At 38.1% G+C, this 12,655-nt stretch overlaps 1 protein-coding gene across 2 annotated transcripts in view; it reads right to left on the reverse strand.

Annotated features, from left to right (window-relative positions):
- LOC119786031 (nuclear factor of activated T-cells, cytoplasmic 1-like) overlaps positions 1-12,655 on the reverse strand; it is a 77,797-nt gene that overhangs the window by 26,873 nt on the left and 38,269 nt on the right. For both annotated transcript variants that reach the window (XM_038289078.1, XM_038289086.1), the window contains exon 9: positions 3,691-4,341. In XM_038289078.1, coding sequence (XP_038145006.1) covers positions 3,691-4,341 — 651 coding nt within the window. The remainder of the gene's footprint in view (positions 1-3,690; positions 4,342-12,655) is intronic.

The following is a 12,655-nucleotide window of genomic DNA, read 5'->3' on the forward strand; positions in this document are numbered from 1 at the left end:
AGCCAAGATGCTACTGAGTGAAAGTATTTAAGCTTTCTGCCAGTAGGAATCTTCCTCTAGCTCCCCCATCACTGTGCTGCACTAGAATAACCACCTCCTGCTTTGTGTTGCTTCTATCATAGAGCAGGGAAGACTTTAACAGTTTATGACAGAGAAAGTGTATGACAGTCTGGGGGGCTTTACACCTCCCTGCACACTAACCCTGCTCCTTGCGGTACAGTAGCTCACTGTTGATAACTTGAGGGATTTCTCAGGGGCTGCGTAAAATCTGGACCTGGCCAGAGAGACACATTTCCTCTGGCTGATGAGACCCGGAGGCCTCAGTGTTCAAGCGTGGGTGGTGCGCTACTCTTGGGGAAGATCAAGTTTGCTCCCGCAGACTTCAAATCACTGGCCTCCCAATTGCTGAGGAGGAGAGCTATTCCACACGGCTGGCGTTAAATCACCGCTACCGTGATGAGGTCATCCGCCTGTCTTGCTTCTCTAATGGAGCAGTGACTCGCTAATATAGGGCCTTAATGCGTGTGAACAGGGAGCGGGGCGCCCTGCAAGCTGCCTTCCGATCTTATTTATTTTAGCTTAGGGCTCATTTAAGGGGTTTGGGAAAGGGCCAAGCCTGCAAGCAGCAGATGCCTTGCAGTATGCTGTTACCACCGCACACTTACCGGGACTCCAGCAGCTCACCACAGATGCTTGCTCAGACATTAGGTGATGCAAAAAGGCAGCTTATTGAGGTTTTCAAGAAGCTGCCACACTGATCTTGTTCGATCAAAGCGCATTCCGGTGCATCTCTAATGCAACTGTAGTCACAAGTTGAATACAATGTATTTGGCCACCATGCTTGAGGAGGATTACGTGACAATGTAGTAAAATGTAGGGAGGCAAAATATATTTTGACATACCTTCACAAGGACTAGCACTGCATGATTAATTTGGTAGAAGTTAATTTTTTTCCTAATCTGACACAGTTATGGTCAGATACACACGCTCAACTTGAGCATAATGAATAAAATAAATTAATAAATAAAAGGGCTTAAGGTTTAAATTCAAATCATATTGCCTTTACATAGTTTTTGAATATTCATAAAGCACAATAATTTCTTAATTGAAAATTTTAAGTCAGAATTTTATCTTGAATGTGTCAAATTCAGAGCAGAAACCTTTATTGATGTTACATATTTTACCTTTTTCCTACTGTGTTTATAACTGAAGTACGGGTTTCCATGGTAATTCTTGGAAATGCTATCAAATGTTCCTCTCCTCTGAAGGTGTTTCTTTGAATTGGATGGGCGAAACAAGATGAGAAGTTAATGTTTTCCTTATCTTTAGATTAGGGTTCATGACCACATGCATTATAAAGTTCCAAAGTGATAAACATTACTAAACACTTACGTAAAAAAAATCAAAAACAAAACACATTATATTGACAGTCACATGTGGTACTAGTGTGATTTTCAGTCACCTTGTTACTTCAGGACTGCAATTAGTTAAAACTGATGAAGCCAAAAATTCAGGTCTCTAGTAAAAAAATTCAGATGATAGTTAAATAATAAAAGAAGTAAGTGAAAGGACACCACCCTATGTTCTTTTGAATGATTAGAATAATCTATGTGTTTTGTTGAGGCCTAATGAATAAATCAAGCTTTAATTGTAATTACAATGCTAAGGCATGATTTTACACAGCTTGTGTTTGAGCTGAATAAAATAACTGTAAAGATTAATAGGCTCTTTAACAGCTATGTAAAATACAGTTTTTCAAATTTGTATTTAAGCACAGTAATTCCACTTAACCCATATATTGCTTTAATTAAACATATTTAGACCATAGCATTTCAATAAAAAGAGGATATAACTGACAATTAAGTATAACTAAGAACTAAGAATAGTCCTTAGAATTTAAAATGAGGCACAGGGGGTTGAAGAAGTTTAACATGAGACAATAGAGCAGGCTCTGTATAGTTTGTTGATGAACTGAGGACTAACGGGACTCATCAGTGCTGACAGAAATGCTGAGAGCTGAATTTCATCTCAATTATAGTCCTACAGCTAAACTCCCCTGGTCCCCTCATGCCTATCACCCCTCAGGTCCCAGAGCAGTTGAGTGTAGAACGGAGAAAGTGGACATGCCTGCTAAACAACTACATACACAAACACATTCAGGTAAGATCAGCTCTCCTAATAAAAGCTGGTGTACAGGAAGAGTGGTATTCCTGAGTTTAAAGGGGTGTCTTTGGCCAACCTCCAAAAGGAGACAGACGATATTTTACTATTTCAGGCTGTCAGGATGTCAGTGTTATGATATTAGAATATATCATAACAACACACGCAGCCTCTGTTAACACAGATAACATGTTGCTGACCTGAGAGATGTAACGTGAAATGGACACAGTGGCAATAAAGCCAACCATATGGTCCCAGGGGTGTGACTGGTTTCATTGCCGAAGGGAGAGCAGTGACCCCACAGTCTCCCTTGATGACGACAGCCATATTCCGCAGACTCCATGGGGAAAAGACGGGAAAACAAAGCCTCTGCCTTCTGCCTCTCTGCATCACTCCCAGAAATGTAAGGGGGGGTGGTTCAGTTCAGGAAGCCCCTACCTATTGTTTTGCTTCCTTCATTAGTCGTCGTGTCAACAGTTTGGCTCGTTATGCGTGTGCCACTGTTTTTGTTCTGCTGCACCCCAGCTGACCTTGGTGTTCTGATGTTTTGACAGATTGTTTCAAAATCTCATCAAGACAGTTTGGCGTTTTGAAGCAAAGCAGCCGCTTGAACCGACATAAACTAGGCCGAACGTTCCACCAAAAGCAAATAAATCTGTAAGTGCTAAAATTATACAAATGTGACGCAAATCGGGGAGCAGAGTTTCATCAGGAAACACCATGAGATGCAGCAGGGTGTGGTGATGTGTGAGGGCCTTCAGATAAGCAGCCATCTCTGGCAGTATTATTACGTTTATTAAGATAGTGTTTTATAAAAGAATAACCTATTGAAGATAGGATCAGAGGTTTACAGGTCCAGGAGGGATACCAAGCTAATTCTGTGGGATGCCAAGCAGCACCATAGTGAAATATTGTCCCCCAAGGATGTTCTCTGTCTGTCTGGGTCGGCACTGACTGTGACTATGTGTATATGATCAGATGTCTATGGGGTAAACCTATTTAACTGATACTAGGTGTGTTTCCATTAATTAACAAATAGCAAAAATTTTTATTATGAATATAAATTTGTTAAATGAAAACACTGCAATTTAGAGAAAAACTCATGTTCTACCTCGAACTCAACGCTCCTGACATTTTGAATTTAAAAAAGCTTCCTGGATGAGAATTGAAACGTCTTCAAACTTGGAAACAAAGTCCAGTGGATTGTTTTTAATTTTCAGTTTTTTTTATCATGTTCCACAAAAAAAAGTTTTCACATTTCGATAAGGTGAGGGTTTTTAAAATCATATGAAATTATTATATTATTCAAAACAGCAATGGAAGCATTTTTTGCATCAGTTATGTAATCTGCAACTGGACCTTATTGCTTCGTAAAAAGACAAACAAGGAGACTGGAAGTAGTTGAAGGATGATGGGGCTCAATAGAGTCATGGGTGAAATATGGATATATCTCATGTGTTTAATCCATCGCTGCCATGTCTGCCTATGCAGACATTTCTATACAGAAGGGGTAAATTTGTAGTAACTTACCATCATCGAGATACATCTGATCCAGTTCCTGTGGCTCTTGCTTGATGGTGATGGCCACTGGTGGAGAACTGGTGTCTTCAGGTAGCAGGCTCGGTGGACTTCCTGCAGCCTGGGCTGAGTTGCCTGATACCTCTGCCTGGCTGGGGCTGTACACTTGAAAGAATGCTGTCTCTGCTGGCCCCCCAGGAGTAGAAGGGTCAGAAACTGGGGAAGATGAAGAACTACTGTTGGAATAGATGGAATGGTGGTAAGCAAGGGGACCCGGGCTGCCTTGAGATTGGAGAATTCCTAGGGAAGAGTTGTGATCAGATGACGTAGAATGTGGAAGGCTTGGGCAGCCAGGAGTCTCCTGAATGGAGGTTACTACATTGCCTGGTGGTGTGGCATGAGTTGGGCTGTTAGGGAGGCATTTGTTGAATGCAACAGGGGACAAATCATGCAGGGTAGGACTTGAGCTGGGAGATGGCGGTGGCATTGCAGAATGGTGAGGAGGGCAAGCAGGATATCCCCCAACCAGGCAGGGGTCAGGTTCAGCAACAGGCATGATGGAGGTCAGCCTGGGCTGGCCATAGTAGGGCTTTGAATGCATAGACAGCCCAACACTCCCGATAGAATCATACTCATCGGTCGGTTCAGTTTTAATTATTGGTACTGGAATGAAAAAGCAGAAAGAAAATTATGATGTTAAAACAAAATCAACGTGAAAGATAGCCACGTGGCACAGTTAGTGCATGGATAATAACTGTGAGCAATACAGTTTTGGCCCCAGTACACTCCCTAATGCCAAACAACCAGTGGATTTAGGCTCAATATCAACTTGGCCTTATATTTCAAGGGAGAAGCCCTGACACCCCTCCACACCACCACCATCCTTACCACACCATGAAAAAAGTAACAGAACCGGGGGAAAGAAAAATGGATGAGTCATCAGTGTGGAAAGCCACAGCTGGCTCTAATAATGAGTAAGACCTATTTTCTTTGGAATCTCCTCCAACTCTGATATCCAATAAAAGTCCTTTAAAGCATTGGACTGCTGCTGCTCTAGGAGCCCTGGACCCCCAAGTTTCCTCCACACTCTGGGAGTAATTGATTCTCTGAGGACCAAAAGATAGGCGGAGAGTAAAAAAAAATGAGTTGATTTGATTTTGATTAGACTGCCTTAGCAGCATAAGAGGCTGCAGAGCTGAGCCTGTGGTTTGAGGAGCTTCAGACCTCAGCTAATGCAGGAGAGTGCTTTGACCCCGCTCAATCATCCTGCCTTCTTTCTTTACATTTCTTATCCACAGCAGTCTAATTTGCTTCCTGTAAGCTTCTGAATGACAGGTATCAGGTGGTAGCAGAATGCTATTAAGAAGAATTTTGTTTTATTAGTTTTTTTTTTTTTTACTTTACTCTAAAACTGTCTCTATCAGATGTATATATTGTACATATAATAAGCAAAGAGATGGAAGGAGGTCCCCACTTACATGCTCTGTACTGAGTTTGACATATAAATAAAACTCTGCCAGCACAAAACTAATTGGCTGTTGTTAAGATACCCTTAAGTATAACAAAGTCTTTAGAGCCACAAAAGACATATTGTTTATTGTTGAACCATAATAAAGGGTGTGGTGCCAGTTATTAAAAAGTAATTGGCTATATTTGCTCCAAGTAAAATTTACTTAAAGGCATATGATTTTCACAATGAAAAGGGTGTCTGTTCCCATGTGTTTGAGATTTTGAACAACATAAAATATAAGACATAAGAATAATTTCAAACAAAGCATCAGTCTGTCACATGACACACAGCTTGTTTTTCACTATGTTATTCTAATTTTTTTTGTCTGGATTTAAACAGACATTATATCACGCATCTAGCCTCTGGGGTGATAAGCGATAACGCAGAAGGGAACACATTTACGTCAGTTCCCTGTGTTTTTAAAGCCAAGGGACCAGGCTTGGTGTGTTGGGGAGAATCGAAAAGCATGTCCCGTGATGCCTCTTCTCCAAAGGCTGGGGAGTAACAAATAAGTCACATTACTTCCAACTCTTCCTCCTCTCTGCCAGTTCTTAGTTTGCAAGGATTCTAAAATATTAGCTTTTCTCAAATCAGACACTGGATCAATTTGATGCTGTAAAAGTTTAGAGCTCTCTTCACTAGGAGTTGAGGTTTGGTTTTAAAAGTAGCTCAGATTTGCATGAAAACAGATGTTTCCATTTGGTTAGTTAAGGAGAAAAATACAACCAATTTTACAAATTAATAATATAGTCCTGATGTTAAAACTCCAGAACACTCATCCAAGCAAAAGCCACTTTTCTGTGCAAGCCTTTCCAGTTAAGGAGAATTTATGAAAGAAAATCAAATTTACGAATGAGAAAACTTTGTCTATTATAGACTATTTTCCTTCTATTGCAACTAATACACAACACCCTGACACCTCTCCCCAAATAGCTGCTCTTGGAATAGTGTCAAATCCAAATGATGCCCAGTGGTGCCAGAACCAGTTCGATAATAAATCTACTAGGACATTGCATGAACAATGTGTGTATCTATATCACCACCAATAAATAACTTCTTCTACCCAGGTTCCACAGAGAAACTCCTTCCAAGCCTGAAAGCTTACATGTGTTTTTAACAAATTTCCTGCAGTCATGTCAGGCTCGGTGGATGGCTGCTCACACTGAATCTGGTTCTGCTGAAGGTTTTCTTCCGGTTAAATGGGAGCTTTTCCTCTCCACTGTCGCTAAAAGCATGCTTAGTGCGAGGGATTGCCTTCGAGTTAATGAGTCGATGCAATTCACTGGTTTTCCTTGATAGAAAACTCTGAATCAATTTGACTGTATGATCTGGTGAACTGTAAAGTGCCTTGAGATGACATGTGCTGTGAATTATAATATAAATAAATATAATGAAATATAATATAAATAAACTGAATTGAATTAAACTGAATTGAATATTAAGGATTCTAACAAGTAAATAAAGCTACATTTTATAACATTCCCCAGAGGCATAAAGTCCATCCATACAAAATATATATATTTCTCTGTACACTCACTATATATAGAAAGTTCCGTCTAAAATTCTTTTTTCAATTTAGGTGCAGCATCAATCAGATTTGTAATAAAACCTGGAGGGCTGCTGCAACCAGTTATAGGACCAACAATTGGTGTGATGCCAACTCTAACATCATTCAGCCCGTGCAGAAGTGCAACATAGTGTAAACAAAGCTGAGACAAACCTGAGGTCTTTTTAAAGGTGACAGGATAAAGCACAATGTGAAACTAGGTATTTTGTTGCCTTATCAAATAACCTTAAGGTTATTTATAAGTTAGTAACTGACAAATTAATGCTAAAAACCAACACTTTCCACAGACACAAAGGAAAAAAAATAAGGTATATATATTATAGTTGGATGTAAAGAAGAGTATAGTTTCTGAAGCCGTTTAAAGTTATAAAATAAAGTGTAACAAGAGGGTAAGAACCAAAGGCAGTTTTTTAAAAATATCTACAATACATAATAAGGCTAAAAATTAACATTTGTTTCCGATGCAGGCCTATGGGCTTGCATGCAGGGTTATTACCAAGTTTTCATAATGAGTTAATTGATAAAATATGCTTTTTTTCAAGCTACACAAAAGGAAATAATGTAATGGTGTACAACCAGTAGTTTCCTTTGATTACGTTTGTTTTCAGCTGCTAATGAGATGGGCAGCAGACCATGTCCATCTTTTACATTTTCAAGACTATATTTTCAATTGTGGGGAAGGAACTTATTTCCATCATCTAAGCACTTGAGGTATTGTGTAAATTTCATATTCTCCACCGACAACATTAAGCTATTTATTATATGTCTTCTTTAAAAACTTCTCTTTCTCTATGTGCCCTTGTAATTTACATTTTCTGACAATGATTTCTGAGAGGGAGAGAGAACTGCTTTCAGTGCAAAGTACAGGGTGTTTTATTTCAAAACCAGGTATGATCTTTGATCAATTGCTGACAAACCTACTGGACTAATTGACAGGTGGTGTTATGTCAATTACTGTAATACCACACTCCGTTCTTTCCATCATTACAACACAATAACACACTTTTTCAACACATGCAGTCTTATTATTTCAACACCAAAATTCAGGCCTAATCCTAAAGACGAAGACAGTGTCTTTTCATGAATGACTTAGAAAAAAGTTCTGTCCACACAAGCGTACTATGTACCAAAAACTGATGACTACAACACTGGACGCACGCAGGCAGGTCCTACGAGAAAATCACAGTATAATGATGGCTAACAGTTGCATGCAGGTTATAAAGGTAAACGGCACAACCGGCATTATCTGAGACTAGTTTTAAACAACAAAAATAATGATAATGATTTGTGCTCTTAAAATGCTGGATTAATTTGGAAGTACAGCTAAAGCACAAAAAAAAAATTTGAGGTCAAACCCATTATTGTCTCTGTATGGATGGGGCGGTCTTCATTTTGAGATCAGTAAGTTTCCTCCAGACTAGTTGGTTTTGGCTTGAAGAAAATACTGCTCTGCAATTTCCTCTAGTTTTCCCAGCCCCATGCCTTTATTAAGCTCATTGGATATGCATCTGTTATTTTTCAGAACCTATATTTCAGCTTGCCTTCTGTAATGTCTCAAAGAATTGAATTTCTAAGGGTATCATGTTTTAAAGGCAATGATGTTAGATAGCATACTGTATTTAATTAAAAACAAAAAAAAAAACTAATCAAACACTGTGTGGTGGTTCAGCAACTTTTCGAGTGAGTGTAGAGGAACATGGTTGTGGGACTCCTCTCCCCTGTTCCAACCACAGAGTAAAAAGGGTGGGGATACGGCAACAGCTTTTGTTAAGAAAAGAACTTAAACTTTAGAGTTATCTCCAAATGGCCTGTAAAAATACAGAGGTTCCGAGAAGCCCCTTCTGTCCAAGCCTCTGTTTTTGCCATAATTTTTTGTTTGTGGTCAGTGAAAACTGTTTCTCATTTCAAGACCAACACGTCACATTTCTGTTAATGCAAGAATGATTGGAAGGGAGCTTGGAAAAGGAAAGTTCACTCTAGGAGCCAGACAAGGACAGTTTCATGAACATCGCAGCATCAATAACAAACATCCAGACTTGACTAGAAATGGTGCTCATGGTATAGGAGACTTGCAAAATGTTTTTTTTTTAAGGTATTGTTTATTTTAAGTAGGGATTTTCGGGTAACTTTTTTTTTTTTATTGAAATCAACTCCATTTGATGAATTGATAGTGTCTACTTTGAAGGAATTTCTTTCAGTGTTGCTATGTTAGTGCTGTTCAACAGCTGTTCATTCTTAGCAGAGATTAACTTGCATTGGCAGGAGAAGTAATGCCAGATTGTAGGAATGCTAAATCAGAAAAATTCTGCTCTGGGATTATTTACACTGTTTAACGGTGAGAAGGATGCAGGATGCACTTTATGAGGTTGCGTTTGGAAATATAAACACACAATAAAATACTTAATTTCTCATCTCAATACTGCCAAATTAGCCATGCTGCATGGTGAAGCAGCAAAACTACCTTGCTGTATTTGGAAGGTGAATATATGATAACAGAAACATGGAGGGCATTACACAAAACATTTGTAACATCATAGAAAAAGACATGCTTGCAATAAGCATGAAATATGGAAAAGCAGTTGTGAGTTAATGCACTTCACAGAGCTAAGTTTTAAAATTCCATTGAGGGCAACAAGAACCCCTTACCCCCATTTAAACGCACTGCTGCTAGCCTTAAATGCCGGAATACACCAAAAAAGCAGCTACTCTCCTCTTCATTGAAATACAGTGAAAAATAGTCTTACAGTATTTATAGTGACTTAAATTGTCGTTTAATTACAGTTTTAAATCTCTTTTTCTTGGATATCATAATTGTGTCAGATATTTAATATTTTTTTTTTTATTAAGCCTAATAGTTCCCTGTTTTGTTATAAACAAGAAAATGGCCACTTATAAATTAACAATGTGTCACTTGAAAAGATCAACCAACCTTTTTTTTTTTATTAATTAATCAATAATTAAAGTCCCTACATGAAAAATTTGGTCAACGGGGATAAGAGTTTTTCACTGTTTGCACATAAAATATCTGCAGTTTGTACGGTTATAAAAATGTATTTATTACTATATTGAACAAACAACAAAACTGTTTTCAAGGCTTTGCGAAAAAGTCCTGTCATATATCCATTAAGTATCTGTGAAACACTCGATAATTCCATTTTCTAAATCATGTGCTTATTTAACTGGATTAAGGGGATATACTCCCCAGTGTTCTTTGTCAAAATTATATAGGTTACCAATTCTATAACAATGCCTTTTAGTTTTTTTCTACATTTTTTTTTTGCCCTAAAGGTGAAAGATCATTGCTTCTTTACAAAGTCTATGTGGGGCCCTAAGTGGTTATATAACAATCAACTAATTAAATGAAAAATAAGTTGAGCTGCTATCTGCATTAGCTGTCAGTATTTGATTATTTGAGGCAAATGTTCTTCGGCGCTGACTGAGCATCTGCATGATGAAGCATGAGATTAAAGGATCTTATTTTAAGGTGACTAATGCAACATTTACTGGTGACATGTGCTGCATTGCTTAGTCATACTGTAGCTAATACAGTCAATTTGCAGTGCCTATCTTACAGATTTTTTTTAAACATCAAATTTCATATGCTGTATTTAATAAGAGGATGATGGTGTATAATCATTTAATTCTCCATACACCACTGAGATGCAGGTAAATAATTTGAAGGCAAGGTGTTTCTGTTTGAGTAAGGCTACTACAGGATTATACATTTATTTCATATGCTTTTTTTTTTTTTAGTTCTAATTACTATCAACAGCATGCAGAGTAAGGCTAAGAACTGTTGAAATCTGCTGACATGTCATATACAATGTAATTGATTTAAGCATCGTGTGGCAGCCCAATGAACAGTTAATTTTGCTTTTTACTTCTTTTTTTTGCTGTTAAGTTGCACAAAAGCAGTGGCTTCTGATAGCATATTCATTAGTGTCAAAGAAAAACAAGTGGTCACATGACCTGAATGGAAAATACAGGTGGTTTTCAGCATCTGTGGTCCCGAGAGTGTCAGCTCCATCCTTCCGCTGTTTTAAACAAGTGATTCTATTTTAAGGCTTGGGTTAGCCTTTTTATAGCAGAACAGACAGCAGAGTGTGAAAGAAATGTTCTCTCTAAACAGCGTCACTGGCCACAACTGTGCTTGAAGTGGGACCGTAGGCCGGAAGACTCTTTTCATAGAAGCGAGCAAAAAGTGTTGGCAAATATTTGTGTGTGAGTGTGAATGTGTGGGTGTCTTCCCTTGCAGCCGACCCCCAAGTATCTTGCCACAACACTGCTTGTTTTACTCACTGTTGACACACAAGCACATACTGAAACCCTCAAAAGCAAACAGCTTCACTCGGATTTCCTCTTTCCATTTAGCTGTATTGAAACTCTTACAATCATCAAGAGTACAAAGGATCTTCTTAGGTTGATTATAACCTTTATACACCATTCCTTTAAAGTGCATATCTATGGTTTAGGTGTTTCTCTGAGGAGGAATCAGATTATAGTTGAGTGATATTAAAGTCAGTTCAGTGCATGACACTTCTCAGTAGTAAGGCAACTTCAAATCAGCTATTATGTGCTACTTGTTGATACAAAAAATTATTTTTTGGATAAGACACTTTTTATGGTATCACGTAACAACTCCTTAAATATAATTTGAGATGAATTGGTTCTTTGGCTGTAACTCCTGTGAGTTAATTATCCTTCATGAAGAAGGCACTCGTTCTGCTTGTGTGGTCTACAGCATGTTCGGGGTTTACTTTGCAGCAAAAGAGAGAACACAAGTCAGCTTTTAATAAGAGTTCTGTTTATGCTCAAGAAAATGACTTCGAGATGCCTAGTTCGGAAGCCTCATATTTTTCTTTTGGTGTCTGCCAAGGCCTTATAAGGTTCTACTCTTGGTATCTCCAATGTACTTTAGCATATTTGGCCTTAGTGTATTTTAATTTAGATAATTTTTGTAATATGAAGACACACAGCGGTGCACAGTTAATTACAAAGGGGAGGGCAAACATTATTTACAAAACTTATAAAAAATCTAAACAAAAAAATTTTGCATGCTTTATACCCCCATTGACAAGTTATCTTCAGAGGTGGAGGATGTCTTCCAAAAAAAACCCAGAATAGTGTGTCATGATCAGAACAGTACCCAGATATGGCTATGCATCTAAACTCCAATATGAACTGATTTGGTGCAAAATTAATCCTGTGCTTCACCCTAAAGCAGCTGTTTAACTGTTAAACAACATCTTGCTGTTTGGATGCTTTATTTCAGCAATGACAAGGAAGCTGCTCAGAGTTGATGTCGATCGTGCAAATACACTTTCTATCCAACTGACTATGATTGATCATTTTTTTATGTGAAGAATACAAAGGATTTCTAAGACTTAATTTTCAAGTCTGGTAGAGGCAACATACTGACTAAAGGGGGAACTTAATATAATGTAGACCACACCATCCAGATTTTGAAAGAAAAGATTGAAAAATGTATTGTTTTCTACAGAGAAACTATTTTATATAACTATTTTTGGTCCACTTGTTTAAATGGCTCTATTTCTGTTTGTTTATCTCTTCGGACCATCTAGTATCTGCTGATAGTGTAAATATGCCATCTTATTAACAGCTGTGGACCTAAAACAGGTTTCAGGCTATCTCACCCACTGGGTCCATTAAGCACTGATCAATGAAAATAAGATATCCGGGTTTGGATCTAATGCATTCCACTGGTAATCATGACAATCTAACACAGTCAGTACCACCTCATCAGCTTTGTCTGAACACATTTGAGGATACATTTTCTGGTAAGAACCTTGAACCATAGCTGATATTTTGTGTGTTTCTTGCCAAAACATTATGTACATCATTCTTAAAATTCCATCATGAAAGCCACTTATATCTTTGAC

Source organism: Cyprinodon tularosa, unplaced genomic scaffold (assembly GCF_016077235.1).
Source record: "Cyprinodon tularosa strain WSP-4 unplaced genomic scaffold, ASM1607723v1 ctg107, whole genome shotgun sequence".
Classification (NCBI taxonomy): Eukaryota; Metazoa; Chordata; class Actinopteri; order Cyprinodontiformes; family Cyprinodontidae; genus Cyprinodon; species Cyprinodon tularosa.